General features: G+C 38.0%; 1 protein-coding gene across 1 annotated transcript in view; it reads right to left on the bottom strand.

Moving 5' to 3' along the window:
• The window catches only part of LOC307173574 (transmembrane protein 132C), a 334,752-nt gene that overhangs the window by 259,738 nt on the left and 54,875 nt on the right, over window positions 1-20,139 (bottom strand). The window contains exon 2 of the mRNA XM_079896781.1: window positions 5,331-6,219. Within this exon, the coding sequence (XP_079752907.1) occupies window positions 5,331-6,219 (889 nt within the window). The remainder of the gene's footprint in view (window positions 1-5,330; window positions 6,220-20,139) is intronic.

The raw sequence follows: 20,139 nt of genomic DNA, 5'->3' as shown, positions 1-20,139 counted from the left end.
TTAATTCACACTCAAGGTTTGAAATGGTATGAAGCTTAAGTGAACAAAAAATGATTTTTTTTTCCAATCTGGTAATGCCAGCAGTTGCCTCCATAGATATGGGTGACATAGATGTGCAATGTTTACACAAAAAATGGTACTATACGGTTATCCGGACCACACCTGACCACACGTGACCACAACCGCTCTTGGTTGGTCGTAACCCCAGTGACGGGTAGGTTTAGGGGCGGGGTTGGGGTAGGTCATCACATGTGGTCCGGATAACCGTATAAGTACCAAAAAAATAAATAAAAAAAGAGCAACCAGTCAGGTCAACAATCCAGGGAGCTGATAAACAAGCAATTCTTCCCTTAATTATTATTAAGAAACTCAAATGACTCATTTAAAGAGTTTTCTTGCAAAAGTCAGAAACTTTCTTTAGTCAGCCATGAGAATACAAACAGCGTGCATATGAAGCATGGGGAATAAAAGTTACTGCTTTCATCTTGAACCCGCAATTGAAAAATGTTGCTGATACACACGCAAATAAGCAACGTACATGCAATTCTCCAGTCACCTGCAAATAGAGCAAGTGTATTACAGATAGAGCAACGCAAGATTTAGCTAATGATTGTGATGAGAAAATTCTTGCAAAGTGTGCAGTGCTTTGCCTCAGCAATGCCTTGGGGGGAAAAAAATCGCTATCTCCAAGACCTCAGTGCTTTAGATACAGTATACATATAGCATAAGCAGATGCTACCTAAATGATGCTATTCACTCAACAGAGAAGATTAAACCAGAATGCAAGAGACTCGAATACAGCCAATATCAGTTGTGACTCACGACTGGACCTATTACTTCAGTTAAAGATAAAGGTGCATAATAAATTGCTTAAAATGGTTTTGACATTGAAATTCTACTGTCCTTTCTCAGAAGGGAAAATGCTTGCAAGTGATGAAAGTCACAATGTGAATCTGACCCTATTGCATGATCAAAATAGTGTCCTTGGTGACCTAAGAAAGTTGGATTTCTATGTCTACACCATAATGTGAGTCATGGGCCAGTTTCTCCTACTGGTAGGTGCCATAACTACACCATTATATGGCCACAAGCAACTTTCTCAATTAAAGACAATAAAAGTAGCTGTGAATTCAGATGACAATAAGTCTGATGTCGATATTCGATATACAGTTCAAATGTTTGAGGCCAGTACGTTTTTAAAGATATTTTAGTCTCTTGTGCTCACCCGCATAAGACATTATGCTCAGGCTACATTTATTTGATCAAAAATACAGTAAAACAGTAATACTGTGAAATATGATTACGATTAAAATGAACTGTTTTCTGCAGTAGACTTAAAAATGTATTCCTGTAAAGGCAAACCTGAATTTTCAGCATTATTACTCCAGTCTTCAGTGTCACATGATCCTTCATAAATCATGATGATTTAATGCTCAATAAATATTTGTTATTATTATCAATGTGGAAAGCAGTTGTGCTGCTTAATATTTCTTTACTGTCACTTTTGATCTATTTTAAAAAAATTGGCAACTGGCAATTGGCAACTATTAAAAATACCAAGTTCTTAAAAAAAATAAAATAAAATTGCTTACCCCAAATTTTTGAACAGTAGTGTAAGTAAATTTTGTTAGGTTAGGTTAGAAACATTTATGGCCCTATTTTAATGATCTAAGTGCATGGTCTAAAGCGCAAGTGCACTTAGGGCATGTCCGAATCCACTTTTGCTAGTTTAACGACGGGAAAAATGGTCAGCGCACCCGGCGCATGGTCTAAAAGGGTTGTCCCTATTCTCTTAATGAGTAATGGGTGTGTTTTGGGCGTAACATGCAATAAACCAACCAGAGACTCATCTCCCATTCCCTTTAAAAGCCAGTTGCGGAATCGCTATTTACATGGCAAATTTTGCAAGTGGAAAAACTGAATGCTTCTCTAGCGAGGAAACAGATCTTCTCGTGCGCGAGGTTAAAGCGTGCAAGCAGACCATCTACGGGACAAAGTGTACGTGCGTTGTAGAGCCGCCTATAGGCGCATATTACTAACGCACTCTTTAAATAACAAAAAAAATATTTCACAGTCTATTTCAGTTGCCTCAAAATAGCAATACGCCAACAATGCGCCCGAACACACCTCATTTTCTGACCAGCACGCCCATGGGCGCACAAATGGGTGCAAATGCATTTGCTATTTAAGCAACGTGGTGCAGGATGTTGAAAATTATAACTGTGTCAGGCTGAAACTAGCAAAAAATACACATTGCGCTGGGTATATGATAGGGCCCTTAATCTCTGTAGTTGCATAACACTTACCAATATTCCACACCAAATGCAGATATTCAGCAAAAAATCTCATTAACTTAGAACAACCAGGTACATATCAACATATCATATGGGTTACACTTTAGTTTAGGATCCAATTCTCACTATTAACTAGTTGCTTAGTAGCATGCATATTACTAGGATATTGGCAGTTTATTGGTACTTATAAATCACATATTAATGCCTTATTCTGCATGACCATATTCTACATCCCTTAATCCTACTCAATACCAAAACTTAAAGGGATAGTTCACTTTGAAATTAAATTTTGGTATGTTTTAGCTTACCTGAAGGGCATCCAAGATGTAGGTGTCTTTTTTTCCGCAGTAGTTTCAATTTTGATATTTTTAGGTCAAACCGTTCTTGTCTGACAGTCATATCATGCAGGTCTATGGTCACGGTCTCAAAGAGCATTCACAGAGTCCAAATTAAAACAATTCCCCATCGTCCAAATTAAACAATTCCCCATCGTAAGTACACATTGACGGCCTAAGACACGAAACAAGCGGTTTGTGTGAGAAAACGAACAGTATTTATATCGTTTTTACCTCTTATAACACACCCACGTCCAAGTGATCTGAGGGCGCGGGCGCTTCCTGCTGTGTGACGTGTACGCAGACTGGTGCATAGATATATATACACTAGATTAGGAGTTTATTGAGGCAAAACTTGTAGTTAATAGTAAGAATTGGGCCCTAAACTAAAGTGTGACCATCATATGATATCAAATACAGTCAACCCGAAATATCATGAAGCTGGTGAGATTGAGGTTAACATTTTATCATGTTAGAATAGCTAACATGCAATCACAGTAGAGCTATTTAGTGCAATGCCAAGAATACCAACTTAAAAGCACTATTTTTGTACTCTGTATATGACTCCCTTACGGTTGAAGGCTTCCCCTAATTTTGTACAGTAGTTGGTGCAGTCTTTGCATTACATTCAGTCTCCAGTGGTATTGGATTATATTCTTTCATTTTTAAAAAAGCTAATGCTTTTTTTCTGCAGCTGAAGTTCTGCCAAAATTAGTTTGAAAGTGGACACCTTTTAAATCGGAGCAAGCGATACACAATGACACCACCACTGAGCAAAAATGATTATGCATGAGAAAATAAATAAAATCATTTTAGCAAAATTGCTTTTTGAGTTGGGCGGTGGATGTTCCACAGGCCCGACTTAATACAGTATCTGTGGGACGCTTTCCACACAGCCTAAAGTGATAATTATAACCAAATTTGGATGCTTTTCTTTTTTTTTTTTTTTTACTGTTGAGAAAATCTAAAAAAAATATCCGAAAAATCCATCCAGCCATAATTGGCCATACAGTAATTCATCATACAATCTTACATGGTAATACAGTGATTAAGAGTGTCTGCTAAAGTAATATGCAGTATGTAAATAAGCCAAAATGGATTCTAGAAAATATACTTAATTTCAAACGAATTACAAAAAATATATAATTGTAAAGGAGATTAAGCAGCAACATGCAACTAAAAATAATGAAATCAAAATATTACTTTTTTATCATTTGCTACATGAATATTATTTATGGTAATTAAGGCAGACCTTGATTAATCTCTGTCTAATTTTCAGAAGAGATATACCCTCCACTTCACAAAAACATAATGAAAAAATATGTCATGCTTTCATTTCTCAATTGAGACATTCATACTCATCAGCTCATGAAAAAAACATTTAATGGATCATTAATATTGAGAATTAGAACATTTGTTTCTTTCAAATTCCTTTAATGATCCTCTGTAGACTATTTAACACTGATTTCATTTAAAGCTGTAAATCAATAATTAATCAGAGGATGATGTTATGCTTGAGAAAATGAAAGCATGGTTTTGCTGGTCATAAGACCCCTTAAACATGCATATTGGATAACTACACATAAATATTTTATTCATGAATCGTTTTTTCCAATGATTACAGTAGAGTAGCCACACACACACACACACACACACACACACCACCAGGGACAATAAAAATGGGTCTCATCCTATCAGCATATTTAAGTAGAGTGGTTGTTGATCACACACACACACACACACACACACACACACACACACACACACACACACACACACACACACACACACACACACACACACACACACACACACACACACACACACACACTGTTAGACAAGCCTACACACACAACCCTCAAAAAGCAAGTGATTTGTGCTTTCACTTTTACAAGTGAATTCAGCAAAGAAAACCCAGCTGACATCCATGTACTATCTGATTTTCTTCAAAATACACCAGCTATCGTCTCTCCTAGTGCCTCTTATCTTGCGTGCACATGCAGGGCTGACAAATTGGCTTGACCTCTTGTCTGGTTGGGTCTCATATGGTTTATAAATGTTCTCACCCACTGTGATTACAATCGGACGAGCTTGCAGTCATTAAGCTAATGGAGGCGCATTCTAATTGATGACATCCTCATTTGCATTGTGTGTTAATTACCCAAATCACTTAGCCGCATCTGCAAATTCTAATTAGTACCCGCAGATTCAGTGCGGCTGGATGTTTTCACCTGAAAATGAAGATGTCTTTCTCTCTGCCATGGTAAACAAAAAACATAGTTAAATTAAGTAAAGTAACCGTGAAGTGAAAATTCATCTCGGGCACACCAGCTGGAATTAATCACAACTATTTCAAAAGCCAAATGATTATGGCAAAGAAAATATGTGACCAAATATGGAGATCCAAGTGGAGCAAAGACTGATAACTGGGCAAAGTATGATTAGTTGCAATTCAAATAACAGAATAGAAAACAAAGCAAAAAAGGCTTTAATGAATCTTTGAAGCTGCAAAGCAAATTGCTATTTAACTGCTTATAGAATGCCATGACGTCAATAGTGAATCTTCCTGTGGCATTCATTACAGAAACCATCACTACTGTAACACAGCCATGAAAGTCCCAGGAAAAGGTCTCGTGGATAGTTATTTGCTAACACAGCAGTTTCAATGCAGTTCCACATCTTGAAAATGAAGTTCTCTTACCTGAGAGTGAACATTTCTACAGGTGAGTACGGCGAAGCTGCAACATATGCCGACACGGTATCCCTTTGCCGAACAGGCGTGGATGGTACCAACACTGCAAAATTCCCATCCAAACGCTGCTCTGATAATTCCGGAACAGATGGAGTCTGGAATAATCGTACACTCCCGATGCGCCTCATGGGTGTAGAGTTCGGAGACCCAAACAATCCCTCTTGATCCGAGTGAGCGGCGCTCTTGTCCCCTAACTCCTCGGAAAGACAACCCCCTTCTTCTGCGCCCCGAAGGCTGTAGTACAGCTCTACAGGTGTTCCTTCAGGCATATCCGGACTCCTCTGCCGTCCTGGGACAACGCTGGGAGGTGCAAACCACCCAGGAAGAGGCTCGAGCTCGGCGACGCAAACGCCCATGTCCCCTCGTAACCTGCAGCTCCCACGGACCTCCTGGGTTTCATGGAAGGCGAACATCCGTACGCAGGGAAGTTTGTCCACTGCACTGTAGTCGTCCCAATCTCTCCCGGCGATGTAGAACAAGACCTGAACCTTGGGTTTGTTCAGGTAAATCCTTTCATTGAGAACAAAGGTCTGCACTTTCCAGTTGAAGGTAAAGAGGGTTGAGGAACCCACAAAGGAACCAGGCATCTGGAGCAGATCCAAAGGAACAGGCTCTTCCACCGCAAGGGTTCCATATGTGGCATTGATGATGGGAGGTTTCCTGGCCTGGTGGATGAAGAACAGTTCTGTTCTGGAGAGAAAGCTAGAGTTGCGCATGAAGTCCTGGGTAGCCTCCTTAAGAAAGAAGGAGGACTCTGTGTTGAGGAGCTGGTAGTTGACGGGCAGGTAAGTAGGGGAGGCGTAGCGCTGAAGATTCTCCAGGATTCGACAGTCTGTAACTGACAGAAAAGGAAAGAGGTGTCAGAGTTACATGTGGGGTGTGTATTTTGAGAAGAAAGGCGCACAGAATATTCAGACTGATACCAAGAAGTTGATCATTATTTTTCCGGTCCCAAGATACAATTGAATTAGATTAAAGCACGCCTTCATTCATCAAGCTGTATTACACAGTGTCCTAACTACAAGTGCCACGATACGCGATAAAAGGTATCTTTTCCATGTTAATCAGAGTTTTTGCCCTAACCAGCCACGACGGCGACACGCAACGATTCTATTTTAGAAACGGTTTCAATTTTTTTGGCTGGAACAACAAACACAAAGTGTGGCAATGATAATCTCAGGTACAGTTATGTGCTCATTTAATGTTAAAAGCATGCAATGTGACTTTGAATATCATTTAGTGCTCCCAGCTTTGTAGCTGTAAAAGCAACAATGGATAATTCACCTCAGATCTTGAAATTAAACAAATGGAAACAAGAACGTTCAAACTGTGAACAAACAACTTTGACAAAGATTGTTTTAGTAACTCAGTAGCCTATGCATTTTTAATAATGTTTAAATGGTGTAATATTTGTGAATTTGATTATGTAGCCTACTTATCCATTTTCTTGTGTGAATCTCTAATGCTGTGCACTTGCCGCAAGAGCCCGCCCACACGCTGTTCTGATTGACTGTGGGTTTTGATTGATTTTGACGCATCTCTCAGTCGCGTCGCGTCTAGTGTAGACAGACATATTATTTTGTCTACTATTTTTTCTAAACAAATTAAAACATTTAAAACTAATATACATTTTAAATGAATCACAACATTATTAGAAGATTCATATATCATATGTTCTCATAATGGCTATTAACTGATAAATGGCTAAAAATTTAAATGCTGTACTATTTTGTCTAAACAAATTAAAACGAAATAATTTTTTAATACTACAGATGAACCACAACATTATAATGTAGAGAATGAAAATGAATATTTATTTTTTTAGATATTCAGAAGCACTATGTTCTATTTTCATTTTCAAACCATTCCAAACCATTGAAATAGAAATCAAATTTACAGTTTTATATGTGTGAGAGTGGGAGACTAATGATCTATTAATGCAAAATGACACTGAAAGTAACATTTGAACATGAAAACTTTAATAGCCACCTCAGACATCAGATTATTGTATCAGAAAACTGAACTAAGTTCAGCTTTTTCATTTCTTTTCTCAAATCTATTGCATCATAAAAGAAGTGCCAAAGTTATTTCCAGAGCAGGCACTGTTTGTATCCTATGTAATATCTCCCTCGCTGTTTCTGGTAGACAGCACTGGCTGTGGCATATCATAACCTCAACAGCAAAGCCTCCAGCAGAAACATCGATTTCACCTCACAGACAGAAAGTAATATAGAGACTGATGAGACACTCTGATATGAAGAAGTGGACATAAACCAAAATAGACACAGATAGGCACTCAAATTGTTTTATCTGTGAGGGTGAACATATGACCCATTATATATAGCAACCGTGTCACTGTCCTGGGAATTATTTTAGACCAAAACACAATCTTCATGAACTAAACCTGAATCAAATCTATGGCCGGAAAGATACGTTGATGTAAACGATTACATCGATTACCTAAATTAGTCGATTTGCAGGAATGCGTCGATTTGTCGGACTTTATGTTGCCCAGTGGCTCATCCCGGGGATGCTGAAAATCAGCCGTTATTACAAAAATATCCAGCTCGATCTAAAGTGAGGAAATTGTTTTAAACAGAGACCAAATAAAAAGGTGCTCTGCATGCTCTGTAAAACTGAAATGGTAGGTATAGCACAATTTCTATGCAGGAGCATCTGAAAATAAAATATCCTACCTCAATATGACGAAAAAAGTGTAGCTCTTTCCTATATAGGCCTACACTTACATAAACCTTATCTTTCGTGATCAATAATAGCATTAATCAAATGTTCATACTTAGATAAGTTACGGTTTTTATTTATTGGTAAATTAACCAAAGGATTAAACAACTATTTCTAATTTCTAATAGAGGGATGATCGTTAGATTATTCGATCAATCTTCGATTAATTGATTGGAAAAATAATCATTAGTTCCAGCCCTAATCTAATCCAATCCATTTTTATTTAACATATAACTGATTAAAACTCGTTTCCTGTTATGATTGCAACAAAATTGTATCTATATTGTATATGAATATAATAATTATAATTATTACTAAAAATATTAAAGAAAATAAATAGTAATATTTCACTATAAAACATGAGTATTTAAGAAAACTAATATAATTATTAATACTATTTTTTATTATTTGCAGTACAACTAAAATTACAATAGTAATATTTATGGTATATGGTATTGAGATTTAACTTAGATTAAACTTTTACGATCTAGGTTTGCTGTACTTAATAGTAGGACTGAAGAATTGAAAATATATAAATAATAATAATAATTTATTATTACTACAACTACTACAATTACTAAATAAAATAAAAAATTAACAATAAAACAAATATTAATATTGTACTTCTGCTGTTGAATCCAGTTTCAAAATGTCATATCCACCTAGTGTTTTAACATCCCATTTTAATCAATTGTTAAGTCTTTGACCTTTAAACTGAAGAACGTTCTGTGCTCTGATTAGGCTATTTATTTCCTCTCTTTCTGCGCTCTGCTTTGGCCAAGGACACGGCAATGAATGGCCTGGTTGTGAATCAGTAAGAATAAATTACTCATTTAGGAGGATTGGCTATGCACACACATGAACGGTTGTACACAAACACAGCTGAAAATAGGGCTGAAGGGGGACATCTTGTCACTGCAAAACAATCTGATTCGTCGAAGCAATTGGGAGGAAATACAGAGAAAAACTGTTTTTCAGGCTTCATTTTCAATGTTTACAAGATTTATCTGCCTGCCTTGGCAAAAGAACAAGAATTTTCATAGTAAATTGAAGATGTGTTCCCATATACACGCTTTAGATGCGGCAACTTACATACAGTACACAATGCATGCTTGGTCAGTAATCAACACCCGCTGACAGATGTTGCCGTGCAAGTCCAGATGTTACCGGCTGTCATTTTAGTGCTAATAGCTAGTTTACATAACACAATATGCAAACAACCACAGGGCAGATTTCCATACGGTTATGTGGAAGTAGAAAAACCCAGGCAGCCTTCAGTATGAAATACATCACAATGTCGTCTTTGGCGAAAAACCATTACGAATTTTAATTTATGACTTACAAGGTCGGTTGACTTTGTTTAATTTCTAGAGTGGCCCATTCAAAGAAGTTGTGAATGTTTGCTACAAAAAAAGAGAGAAATTGTTAGCGAAAGTAATGAATGAGCCCAGGCTTAAATGAAATTACGACCATGACCAGCAACCCGGAAAAGGGAAGCCATTAATCAGAAACTCTTTAATGTGCTGTGTGGCAGTAATTTCACTCTCTGCGTAATACAAAGTGATACACTTATTTGAAAAAGAAAATGAAATATGGGAGTTGAATGCCTCTAAACGTCCACAAATTCTTGCCACTTATTTAATTTAAGTCAATTTCATTTCATTCAGTTTAACAATAATGAAATATACAATTTCTGGGTGTACTTTTTATGATAGCACACATTTGAACAAGGCACAAAGGAATGGGGTTTAGTTTTGCAGCTCTATTATGAAGCATAACAATCCCAACAAACCGTTTAATACATTTTAACTTTCTTACCGAACGCAAATTAAACCGAAATGAATGACTTCAATGTCTTATTTTTTAAAGCACACAGCAAGAAAAGGCCTCCACCTGTCATTCACCATCACTGCCTGCTTTCCTGTTCCTTTTGCCTTCTTTCTCTTCGACCACACTGCTGTCACGCTGATGGATCAACATGAGCAGCCGGTCGGCCCTTGTAAAGAGGCTCCAGACAAGGGGAAGGTCTTCCTCTGACTGCCCAAGCAGGAAAAGGTATTAGGGAGGCTTGACAGGAGGGCTGACCAGAGGAAAGCAGCCCGGGCCATAGAGGGCTTTCAGAGTCACTGCCCCCTAGCCTGGTTGTGGACGAGAGCGGCCCTAATGATATGTAAGGCTACAGGAGGCAGTGTCAACCTGTCCGTGGCCTGTCAAAGAGTCTGGTGAGAGGGTGAGATTGGAGAGCGAGTCACGGAGGAGTGAGGATGAGAAGGAAAGGGCAAGGTGGGGAGAGAGACTCAAGGCCAGTAAACAGATAAAAGGAAGATGGAAGGGAGATAAAGTATGGCAAGAGAGAGAGAAATCGGTGTGGTTGTCAGGTGTTTATTGAAGTGGAGCCGGCCTGTCATGAGGGGCTCTTCTGTTGAATCGGCTGCTTAGTTCTGGAGGAACTAATCCCACGATGCTTTGCTCTCACTCTAGGCTTGTGCCTAGGGTTGAGAGCTGACAAGAATAATTAAGAATCAGTTCCATTTAAGAAGAGACATGGTTATGTGCTTCTAAGGTTCTTTTTGGTGAATCAAAATCATACAATACAACCAGTATCCCGACGAATGTTATTCCCTAACAAATTACCATTATGAGTTGATTCCTTTTAGTGAATCAAAAACATACAGCACGACTAGTGTATCCTGATTCCTGAACAAATGACTCTTATGAGTTGGTTCCTTTTAGTGAATCAAAAACATACAGCACGACTAGTGTATCCTGATTCATGAACAAATGACTCTTATGAGTTGGTTCCTTTTAGTGAATCAAAAACAAACAGCATGACCAGTGTATCCTGATTCCTGAACAAATGACTCTTTTGAGTTGGTTCCTTTTAAGCCAGGCTCAGACTACAGGAGTTTTTAAATCTTAAAGGGTTAGTTCACCCAAAAATGAAAATTCTGTCAATAATTACTCACCCTCATGTTGTCCCAACCCCGTAAGACCTTCGTTCATCTTCGGAACGCAAATGAAGATATTTTTTGATTAAATCTGAGAGCTGGATCACTCCTCCATAGGCTTCTAAGGCATTATAACTTGCTGGCCCAGAAAATGTATTAAAGACATTGTTAATATAGTAGTCTTTTCACGTAGTATAACTGCGCAGCGCATCTGTGTTGTACGTCACACGCATCACACACATGACCAGCGTCGGCCAATAGTGAGCCTACGTGTGACGTACAACACAGAAGCGCTGCGCAGTTATACTACGTGAAAAGACTACTATATTAACAATGTCTTTAATACATTTTCTGGGCCAGCAAGTTATAATGCCTTAGAAGCCTATGGAGGAGTGATCCAGCTCTCAGATTTAATCAAAAATATCTTAATTTGTGTTCCGAAGATGAACGAAGGTCTTACGGGGTTGGAACAACATGAGGGTGAGTAATTACTGACAGAATTTTCATTTTTGGGTGAACTAACCCTTTAAGGCTGGCATACACTACACAACTTTTAAAATTTGTTTGATTTTAAAACAGCAGGCATAAGACACTTGCCGACTTTGTAAATGGTTACAGAGAAAAGCTGGGCATCATACACTACACGACTGATGATCATACACTATCAGACATTAAAATCGTTCCAATCACAAACAGAAACATGTGTCTTGTTGCCTTGAAGATGAAACAAATGCAGGAGATGACCCGCAGTAGTGGAAGATACAAGCCGGTGCATTTGGAAACAGCCTGGGGTGGGAAGACGCGGTAAGACTCAACATATTATGAGAGGAGTTCTGTTCTAATCCATTATCAGTCACTGTAAATAATCAATAATTCGCAGCTATTGGCGTTTTAATCCGGCTACTTATCCCGGACAAGTGTTAATGTTGAGTCCTGGATAGTGATGAATCCGTGATCTAGATAGTAAGTTTTTCCTTCTTTTTTGTCTCTACCCAATCTTGTACATCGTCTTCTTTTTTCTTTTTTTTTTTTTTATCTTTGTGACTTCGCACCCTTGATTTCCGTTGTCTGGTCAGTGTATTTTGACTGTTTTATGTACAGTACAGTATTTATTAGCGATGCATCATACACTGTGTGTTCTAAAATCGGCTCAAAATATCAAACATGTTATGATATCCTGATGTTTTGATAGTCTGTGCCCATCATACACAACGCGATTTTCTGTGAATTCTGTCAACTCCGAACGATCAAAATCTGAAGATTGGCGCAGACATTTGGCAACTACTGCCAACTCACACAGATTGCAAATTGGGGCAAAAATCTGAGCAAAAGTTCTGTAGTGAATTCCAGCCTTTAACCGATTGTGAAATCTGGTTGCACGCTATCTGGGGTAACATTCAGTTGCTGGTGTGTTCACACTGGCACTGCACGATCGATCTGCGACAGGAGGTTTCACACTGCATGACTTTACAAAAGAAAGAATCGTAGACAACTTATGTCTAGTCCGCAAACTACGTTTCACAACCAAACACACGCGAGAAGTGATAAGGAAATAACGCAAGATCACGCGTGAGACTGAAATTGTTATTAAAAATGATAGCCTGCAAGAAGATTGCAATCCAAATCGTCTGTGCGCTGATCTGCTGCGAAAAGGAGAGAAAAAAAAAAAAAAAAAGATTATGCAGGAGGAAATGGTTGGGGAGATGAGGGGAGCAAGGATTGTGTGTTCGGCAAAGAGAGTTAGGGATAAATACATAATTTTGCAATGTGCTGCTGTTGCTGATGGTCAAGCAAATGTTTGTGCTTTGTTTCTGTTTGATATTACTGTAAATAAATCTATTAAAATACTAATATTCTGGTCTATAACTCCTCCCCAAACATCCCACTGTCCTGTTTCTTGCTCTCTCATTGGCTGTAGGTTATCAGCTGTAGTTTTCAGTCAGAAAGAATACATTCACACAGCAGGATTTTGAATTGCCGACAGGTCCAAATATTTAGCATGCCAAATATCTCACGGGCGACTCGTCTGCGATTCTCTCAGATCGCGTCTTTGATAATTCACACTGCGTGATTGTCACTCACGTGAGCGAGCACCGATTTGCCTATGATTTCGGCCATTTGTCAGCGATCTCACAAAACAAAAATCTCACTCAGTGTGAACTCGGCATTAGGAGAATCTTCACCGATTTTTTTCACAGATTATTACATACTATATGATTTGAAAATCGTGGCGCAACACACACTACAAGACATTCTTAATATTATCATGCCAAATTTAGCAGTGATCTCACAGGGAAGCGGATGTAAAACAAAATGGATACTGTGTCGCGACAACTTGCTGCATCAATACTTATTCTTTGTAGCAAGAAAAAACAGTTGTGCTGTTGCCACATTTCGACCAGCCGTTCCTTCATCCCCGTTGTCCACCAGACCTGTACAGCTGCTTGCTGTTTTGCGGTCGCCATTTCAAAAGTTCCATCACTTCCGTCTCCCTGGCTATTGTACTGACGTAATCATAGTTGCAATTATCCCGATTTAAAATCCTAAATATCAAACATGCTCCACAAGCAGATCGGCAGGTTTAAGATTTGAAAAGTAAAAGCCCCAAATTAACAGAAAATCTTGGCTGAACATTCGAACCGGCCTATGACCTTGATGCGATTTTTTTTCTCTGAATGTCGGGAGGGGTAAATTGGGCAAAAATCGGCCTGAAGTAAAAAATGCAGTAAAAAAATACAAAAGCCCAGACTTTTGAATGATAGTGAATAATTAAGACTAATTATTGTATTGCATCCAAAAAATCTTTAAGCACACCTTTTGAAGTTATTTATTGCAGATTTTTTTATATGGCAGGTATGGGTAAAATCGGGTCTTTGAGGGCCACTCTCCAATAGAGTTTATCTGCAACCCTAATCATACACACCTTAACCAGATAACCATGTCTTCAGGATTAGAAGGCTACAAGGAGGTAAGATTTATCAGGGTTGGTACTGAGTTTGCTTATCGCTGCTATATGGTTTTTGTTGACATTTGAAATGATCCAATAATTTGGCAACAAACTGTGGAGAGCAGTTAATGCAATAAGAATTTCATTCCCCCCAAACAATTATTCCTCAAAAGTCCTAAAAGAATCATTAGCAGAATTGTTACAGAACCAGAATCATTCAATTCCTCTGATTCCCATCCCTACTTGGCCTTCTATGGTTCATTTAGACCAGGGGTGCCCAAACTCGTTCCTGGAGGGCCACAGTGACTGTCCTGCAGAGTTTGGCTCCAACTTGCCTCAACACAGCTTGATTAGTTGCTTCAGGTGTGTTTATGGGGTTGGAGCTAAACTTTGCAGGACAGTGGCCCTCCAGGAGCAGGAATGGACCCCCGCTCTAGTCGCTCCCCCTGCACACCTCATATCAAAGCCAAACTCTCCCTTAAATAAGAGCAATAGGCTTATGCTGTTTTCCCCTAAGTCCCAATGTATTATTCTTGCCATACATTACATCAATTGTAATTAATAAGGGCTATTGACTTTGTGCTGGCCTGTCAAAAATAATTCATTGAGCTTTTGCTTTCACAAGCATCATTTAAGGAATGATATATGTGGGCTAGTCTTAAAACAGCCAGAAAGGCAGTTAAACGTATGCTAGGAGCTGTGAGGAGAATCAATATATAATACAACATTATGCCTGTTTAGGGTTCCCATAGAAATTAATGATATTGAAAAATGAGTATGTTCATCTACAGAGACTGCACAGAACTAATGATTTACAAAGCTGGGCACTTTTAGAGGTCTATTGAAAGAAAAAAAAAAAAAACTCAAGAATACTGCAAGGTAAAAAGCTGAGGCTCCAAACGTACTGTATTCCTAAGTCCTTTTTTTCTCCAACTCGACAGTTTTAAAGAAATCTAGTGGCACCGCTAAGCTTATTTGTGTTACCTTGAGGCACCCCGCCCTAGCACTAATCATATTTCAACCTCTCTCACAGGGCATTTTGTTAAAAGAATTGGCGTATCGTTTTCTGAAACAGCTGCTTGGAAGTCCACATTACAGAGCTTTGTACATTAAACACCACCGAGAGTGGCCTGTTATTTGTGTTCGAGGCACCGAGCAGCTGAAGTGCTACGCAGAGCCTTCTCATTAGGGCTCCCTACATCACTTGCTTCCCTTTAAGAGCTTCCACCCACAGATGCCTTCGTTTTTGGCTTAGTAATGGCCTCTCATAGAGAGGACATGTGCTGATAATAAGGATTAATATGGGCGCAGAGCAAATCTGTGTCATCAATGTTCATCACTGATGTCTTTAAGCTTTAAAGAGACATCAACTATGGAGTAAACACTAGATGATGAGTCCTTCACTTTTCAGTCTCTGCTACTTCGCTCGGAATGAACGAGCTGGGATCGACTAGTCGATTTTTGTTCTTGGCTTCTCTGTCCTTTAAACTTTAGACTTGACCTTGGTGTTATGACGTGCGTGTGATGCTAAAACTCACCGGGGTAATTAAAACAGGTTTTAAAACTCAACCAGCAGCTTAAAGATGCCTGGCTGTTCATAGAATCCACTTAATTACAGTAAACTCAGGCAAATTAAGAAACATGAACACACACAAAGGAAAAATAACATCCTGCAGTAGGACTGTAATTAGGACTGTGAAAATGAGTAATGTGCTCATTAATCTACAAAACAAGATGTGGCAACTTGCCTTTGGTAAGTCTCACTTGATGCTGTTGTTACAGGTTCAACACATCAGTTTGGTCAATTTACTTGTTAAGGTTAAAATTTCTGTAGGGGGACGAATTACATTTCTGATTTCCCAAAGCAAGGCACGGTTGAATGTTTCGCCCTTGTGCAAAATCCCTGATCTCGTCGTTTCCCACTTAAATGTTTGGATTTCGCCAACTAAATTTTTAAAAGACTGCGCCTTTAGTCTTTAAGTGTAGAAATTAAGCTACTGAGTTAATGCAAAAAAAAAAAAAAAAAAAAAAAAAAGGAAAATTAAGGCAACATGATCATTAAGAGTTTAATAATCATACATAAGCCATTTTAATAATTAACACTAAGTAACAGTAGTTGTTTTGCCAATTTGAATTTATTTGTAAATGCAAAAGGTCTCATTCAGGCAATAAATTATTGTCAAGACAGCTACGGATGTTTTGTTTAGCAAATCTAAATGTATCAAGTCTATTTCTATTAGTAGGCTACACAGTAAAAAAAAAATGGGTTAACTTAAAGCTACACTGTGTAACTTTTTTAGTTGATTCTTAGCAAAAAACACTTAGTTCTTTCAAAAATATATGTGCTCATTAATGTATATTTACTGCTTTCAAGTAATAAAGTATTCTCTTAAGTTTATAATCTGCCATTGAAAGTACATACGGGTGAGGGGTTCGAATGCCGGTCGCCATGTTGCCCCTCCATCTTGAAACTACATTAGCCAAAGAGGGACATACCTGTAAATTCAAGCTTCGCCTTTTGCGTTTTTCACTCAGTGACACCGTGACGAATGCGAGGGGGAGATTACTCGCGAGCTCGCGAGTGCCGGCAGATTTGAAAGATAGTGTGTGGTGTGTGTGTGTGTGTGTGCGTGCGTACTCACATTTGAAAGAGAGAATTAAAACGTCAACGCGACAGACAAATCAGCAAGACCATAGTCAATATTGGAGTAACTTTTCCCAGATGGAAAGAGATCATGAGGAGAAAAGATTTTAAAACGGACGCCGAGGTTGCCTGCTTTCTTCTCGACAGGTAATTCAGCCTGTTGTAATTCATTTGTGTAAATTCGAAGTTTTATAGTTGCTTGTCTAACCATAGCATGGTTGTGCATAACGCCAGAACGACCTCTAGTATAACTTCATCCTCACATCAATGGTGAAAAAGAATTTTTTAACGTTACCTTTTAACATAAATCTGTGCTGCGACGGATCACAGGTAATGAATAGTTTTAAAGGCGCAATTTTTTAAGCTATATAAAAAAAGGGCACTGTAAATTTTTGTTATTTTTAATTGCTTTTACTTTGTACACATTGTAACGTGAGCCTAATCTGATTATGCTGGGATAGCCGATTCCAAGGGTGACGTTTACCTCCTGACATCTGTCCTGTAGTTTTATTCATTTTAGACGTATTGTTTATTATTGTCATGGACGAAGTCGATAACTGGAAGCCATGTTAATCTTGGAATAATACGGCCACCGTAGGAGTTAAAACGCCCTCGGAATTGAGAGGAACAGAAACTAATATTCACTGGGTAGTCATATACAATTTCACCGCTAGATGGGGGTAAAAATCACACAGCGTAGCTTTAAAGTAACCTTTAAAATTTTGAGTTCATAGAAACTAAAATTTGTGTTTTATCAATCGTTTTGGCTCAATTCTCAAATGAGACCTTTTTCCCCCTCAAAACAATAAGTTCAGATCTCTGAGCAATTCATTTACTGTTCACATCAGATTCAAATTTCTTATTGATTTAAGCAAATTGCATTAATCACGTTTTGGCATGTGTGCAAAAAAGTAAGTACAATTGTCAACTATTTGCACAATAACTAAATGCACATGGCTTGTTGATCAAAACTGATGAGTTGATTCTCAGTGAAACTAACACACTCTCCACAACTTCTAAATATTCTTGCATCGTTTGAGCCATCACATGCAAAATTATCCATTTAATTATCAAAATCTGTCAGATATGCATGTATATTCCATAAATATCTGACATGGAATGTTTGTAATGTCTGCTAAATTGTCAAATTACTTGAATTGTCAAATGAAAGAGTGAAGGAGGTGCAGTACCAGTATGTCCAGGTAAAGCAATGGTGTGCACTTAGTATATTGAACAGGGAGATTTACTGTACTTCCAAGATGTCTACATATTTCTTGAAGTTTTAGATAAGAAGAGAAAACATTTACTAAAGAATAAGCTATGTAAAATTTGCTTTATTTTGTTAATATGTTACTTCATAGAGAATAATTGAGTTATGAAACAACCCACATTCTTGTTTTCGTAGACAAGGCTGGGTTCAATCTGGCCAAAGGCAGGAGACGTGGCTGCAATCGCATTGGACACAAAATCACAATTGGCACACCAGGCCACCGTGGGGGTAATATTAAAATGTATCCTGCCATTTCAGAGAATGGTGTGAGCACACATATTCCACACATCGGGCCCTGTATCACCCAACTTCTCCTGGCCTTCCTAAACACACTTTACAGAGACCTAATGTAACCGGGTGAAAGAGAAACGTCAGCTTCCACCGAACCAACATTGTTAGGGAATGGTTTGCTGCACATGAGAGGATAAAAAGGGAGTTCCTTTCACCTCCCCATTCCTGCATCCGATAGAAGATAGATTTTTTTCAGCATGGAGGTGGAAAGTATATGACCATCGACCACAAGATCAGATCTTGTCTCTCGTCTCAGATCACATGAGACAAGACATCACAAGTGATCATTGCAGGGGATGGTCGCCACACTCAAGGAGATTTATTTCCCCGGTGCATCACAAGGGAATACATCAGATGTGATGTTGATGAAAATCTTTGGCTATACCAACACGAGCAACAGGATGTCCATCAATAATTTTTGTTTTCATGGATGTCATTTTGTGGCAATTTTCTGTTCAGTATTTACGGTAAGAAATGTGAAATTTACTGTAAAATAATAATTATTTTGTTTATTGACAAGTAAGTTTTCAGTTTACATGTAACACATTTGTACACAAATAAATGTACTATATAAATACAAATTTTTCTCTTCAACAAACATTACATTTTTATATAAGAATAATTTCCACGGTTCACTGTCAGGGTAAAAAAACATCTAAACATTTTGACCAGTGTGGCTCACACAATGACAAAAACATGTTTTTGTTTTGGTGACATTGGGAAATTTACTGACACAATAACTAGACTTTGAAGCATGAATTAGAGAATAGAAGAACAGAGTTCTGATGTTCCAGAAAACTGTTTTGACATTTGAACTTACAGTTTTGAGAATGTTAAGACTGTTTCGAAAATTGAGAAAAACTGTAATACAAAGAGTTTAGTTTAATCAAAACTATGCTAGTGAATAGAAGATTTGCAATTTGTGAACATACTGTAGAGCAAGATAGAGTACAAGGGAGAGGAAATAGTCAATGGCTGTGTAACATCAGATTAATCAGAGATGCATCAGAAGGGAGATAGATGGCATCAAAAACAGCATTTTACTTTACAGTATGTATGCCATGTGATGTTTTTAAGATTACCATGGTAGAGACTGCCACATTACTGTAACTCACCCTTATAAATGTCAACTACAGAATAGATTCAGACATAACATTTACTTTATTGGCATCAAACTCTATAACACAAAACCTCATGGCTGCGTCATAACTTCATCACATCTTTTGATAACACACTGAGTAGACACTATTACAAACATTATGGATTTTATGTTATGAATTTAGGTAATGTAAGTGAATTTTGTGTTACTGTAATTATTTTAGCAAAAAGGGTGATTTGAAACATGTATATTGATTGTTAAAAGTACTAAATTAAAAGAAGATCATACTGTTGTGTTCCGTGATTAAACCAAATGTTCTCATTGCATATTACAATAATATTGTGTTTGAAACAATGATTATGTGGACTGAAAAAGTGTATAACTGTAATGAAAGCATGGGATCGGGGTTTGAAAGAATGCTTTGTTACAAATGTGATTAGTTTGGACCTCTGTACTAAGAGTTTTGAAAATGTACACCTTGCTTGTGAAAATATAACAACTTTAATATAAGATCGAATACTATGGCCTTTGTCTTGGACATACAGATGGACGGATTGGATGGATGGATGGATGGATATGGTCAAGGTCACTTTTGGCAAACTTGTGTATAGTATAGTATTGTGTATATGTTTTAAGTTTTGCATATGTTTTCACAATCGATTATTGCTGTCGTTTTTCAGCACTCGATAACTTGCATCCGTCCCCAGTGCATGGCTTTTAGGAAGCTTCATTTAAGTGAGATTTTAAGGACAAGACAGGCACAGATCAGAAGACCCATCAGTATTCCAAGCGCCTCTCTTGGACTTCACTAAAAACC

This window comes from Squalius cephalus, assembly GCF_949319135.1.
Source record: "Squalius cephalus genome assembly, chromosome: 16".
Taxonomy (NCBI): domain Eukaryota; kingdom Metazoa; phylum Chordata; class Actinopteri; order Cypriniformes; family Leuciscidae; genus Squalius; species Squalius cephalus.
This window is presented reverse-complemented; position numbering and strand designations above follow the sequence as displayed.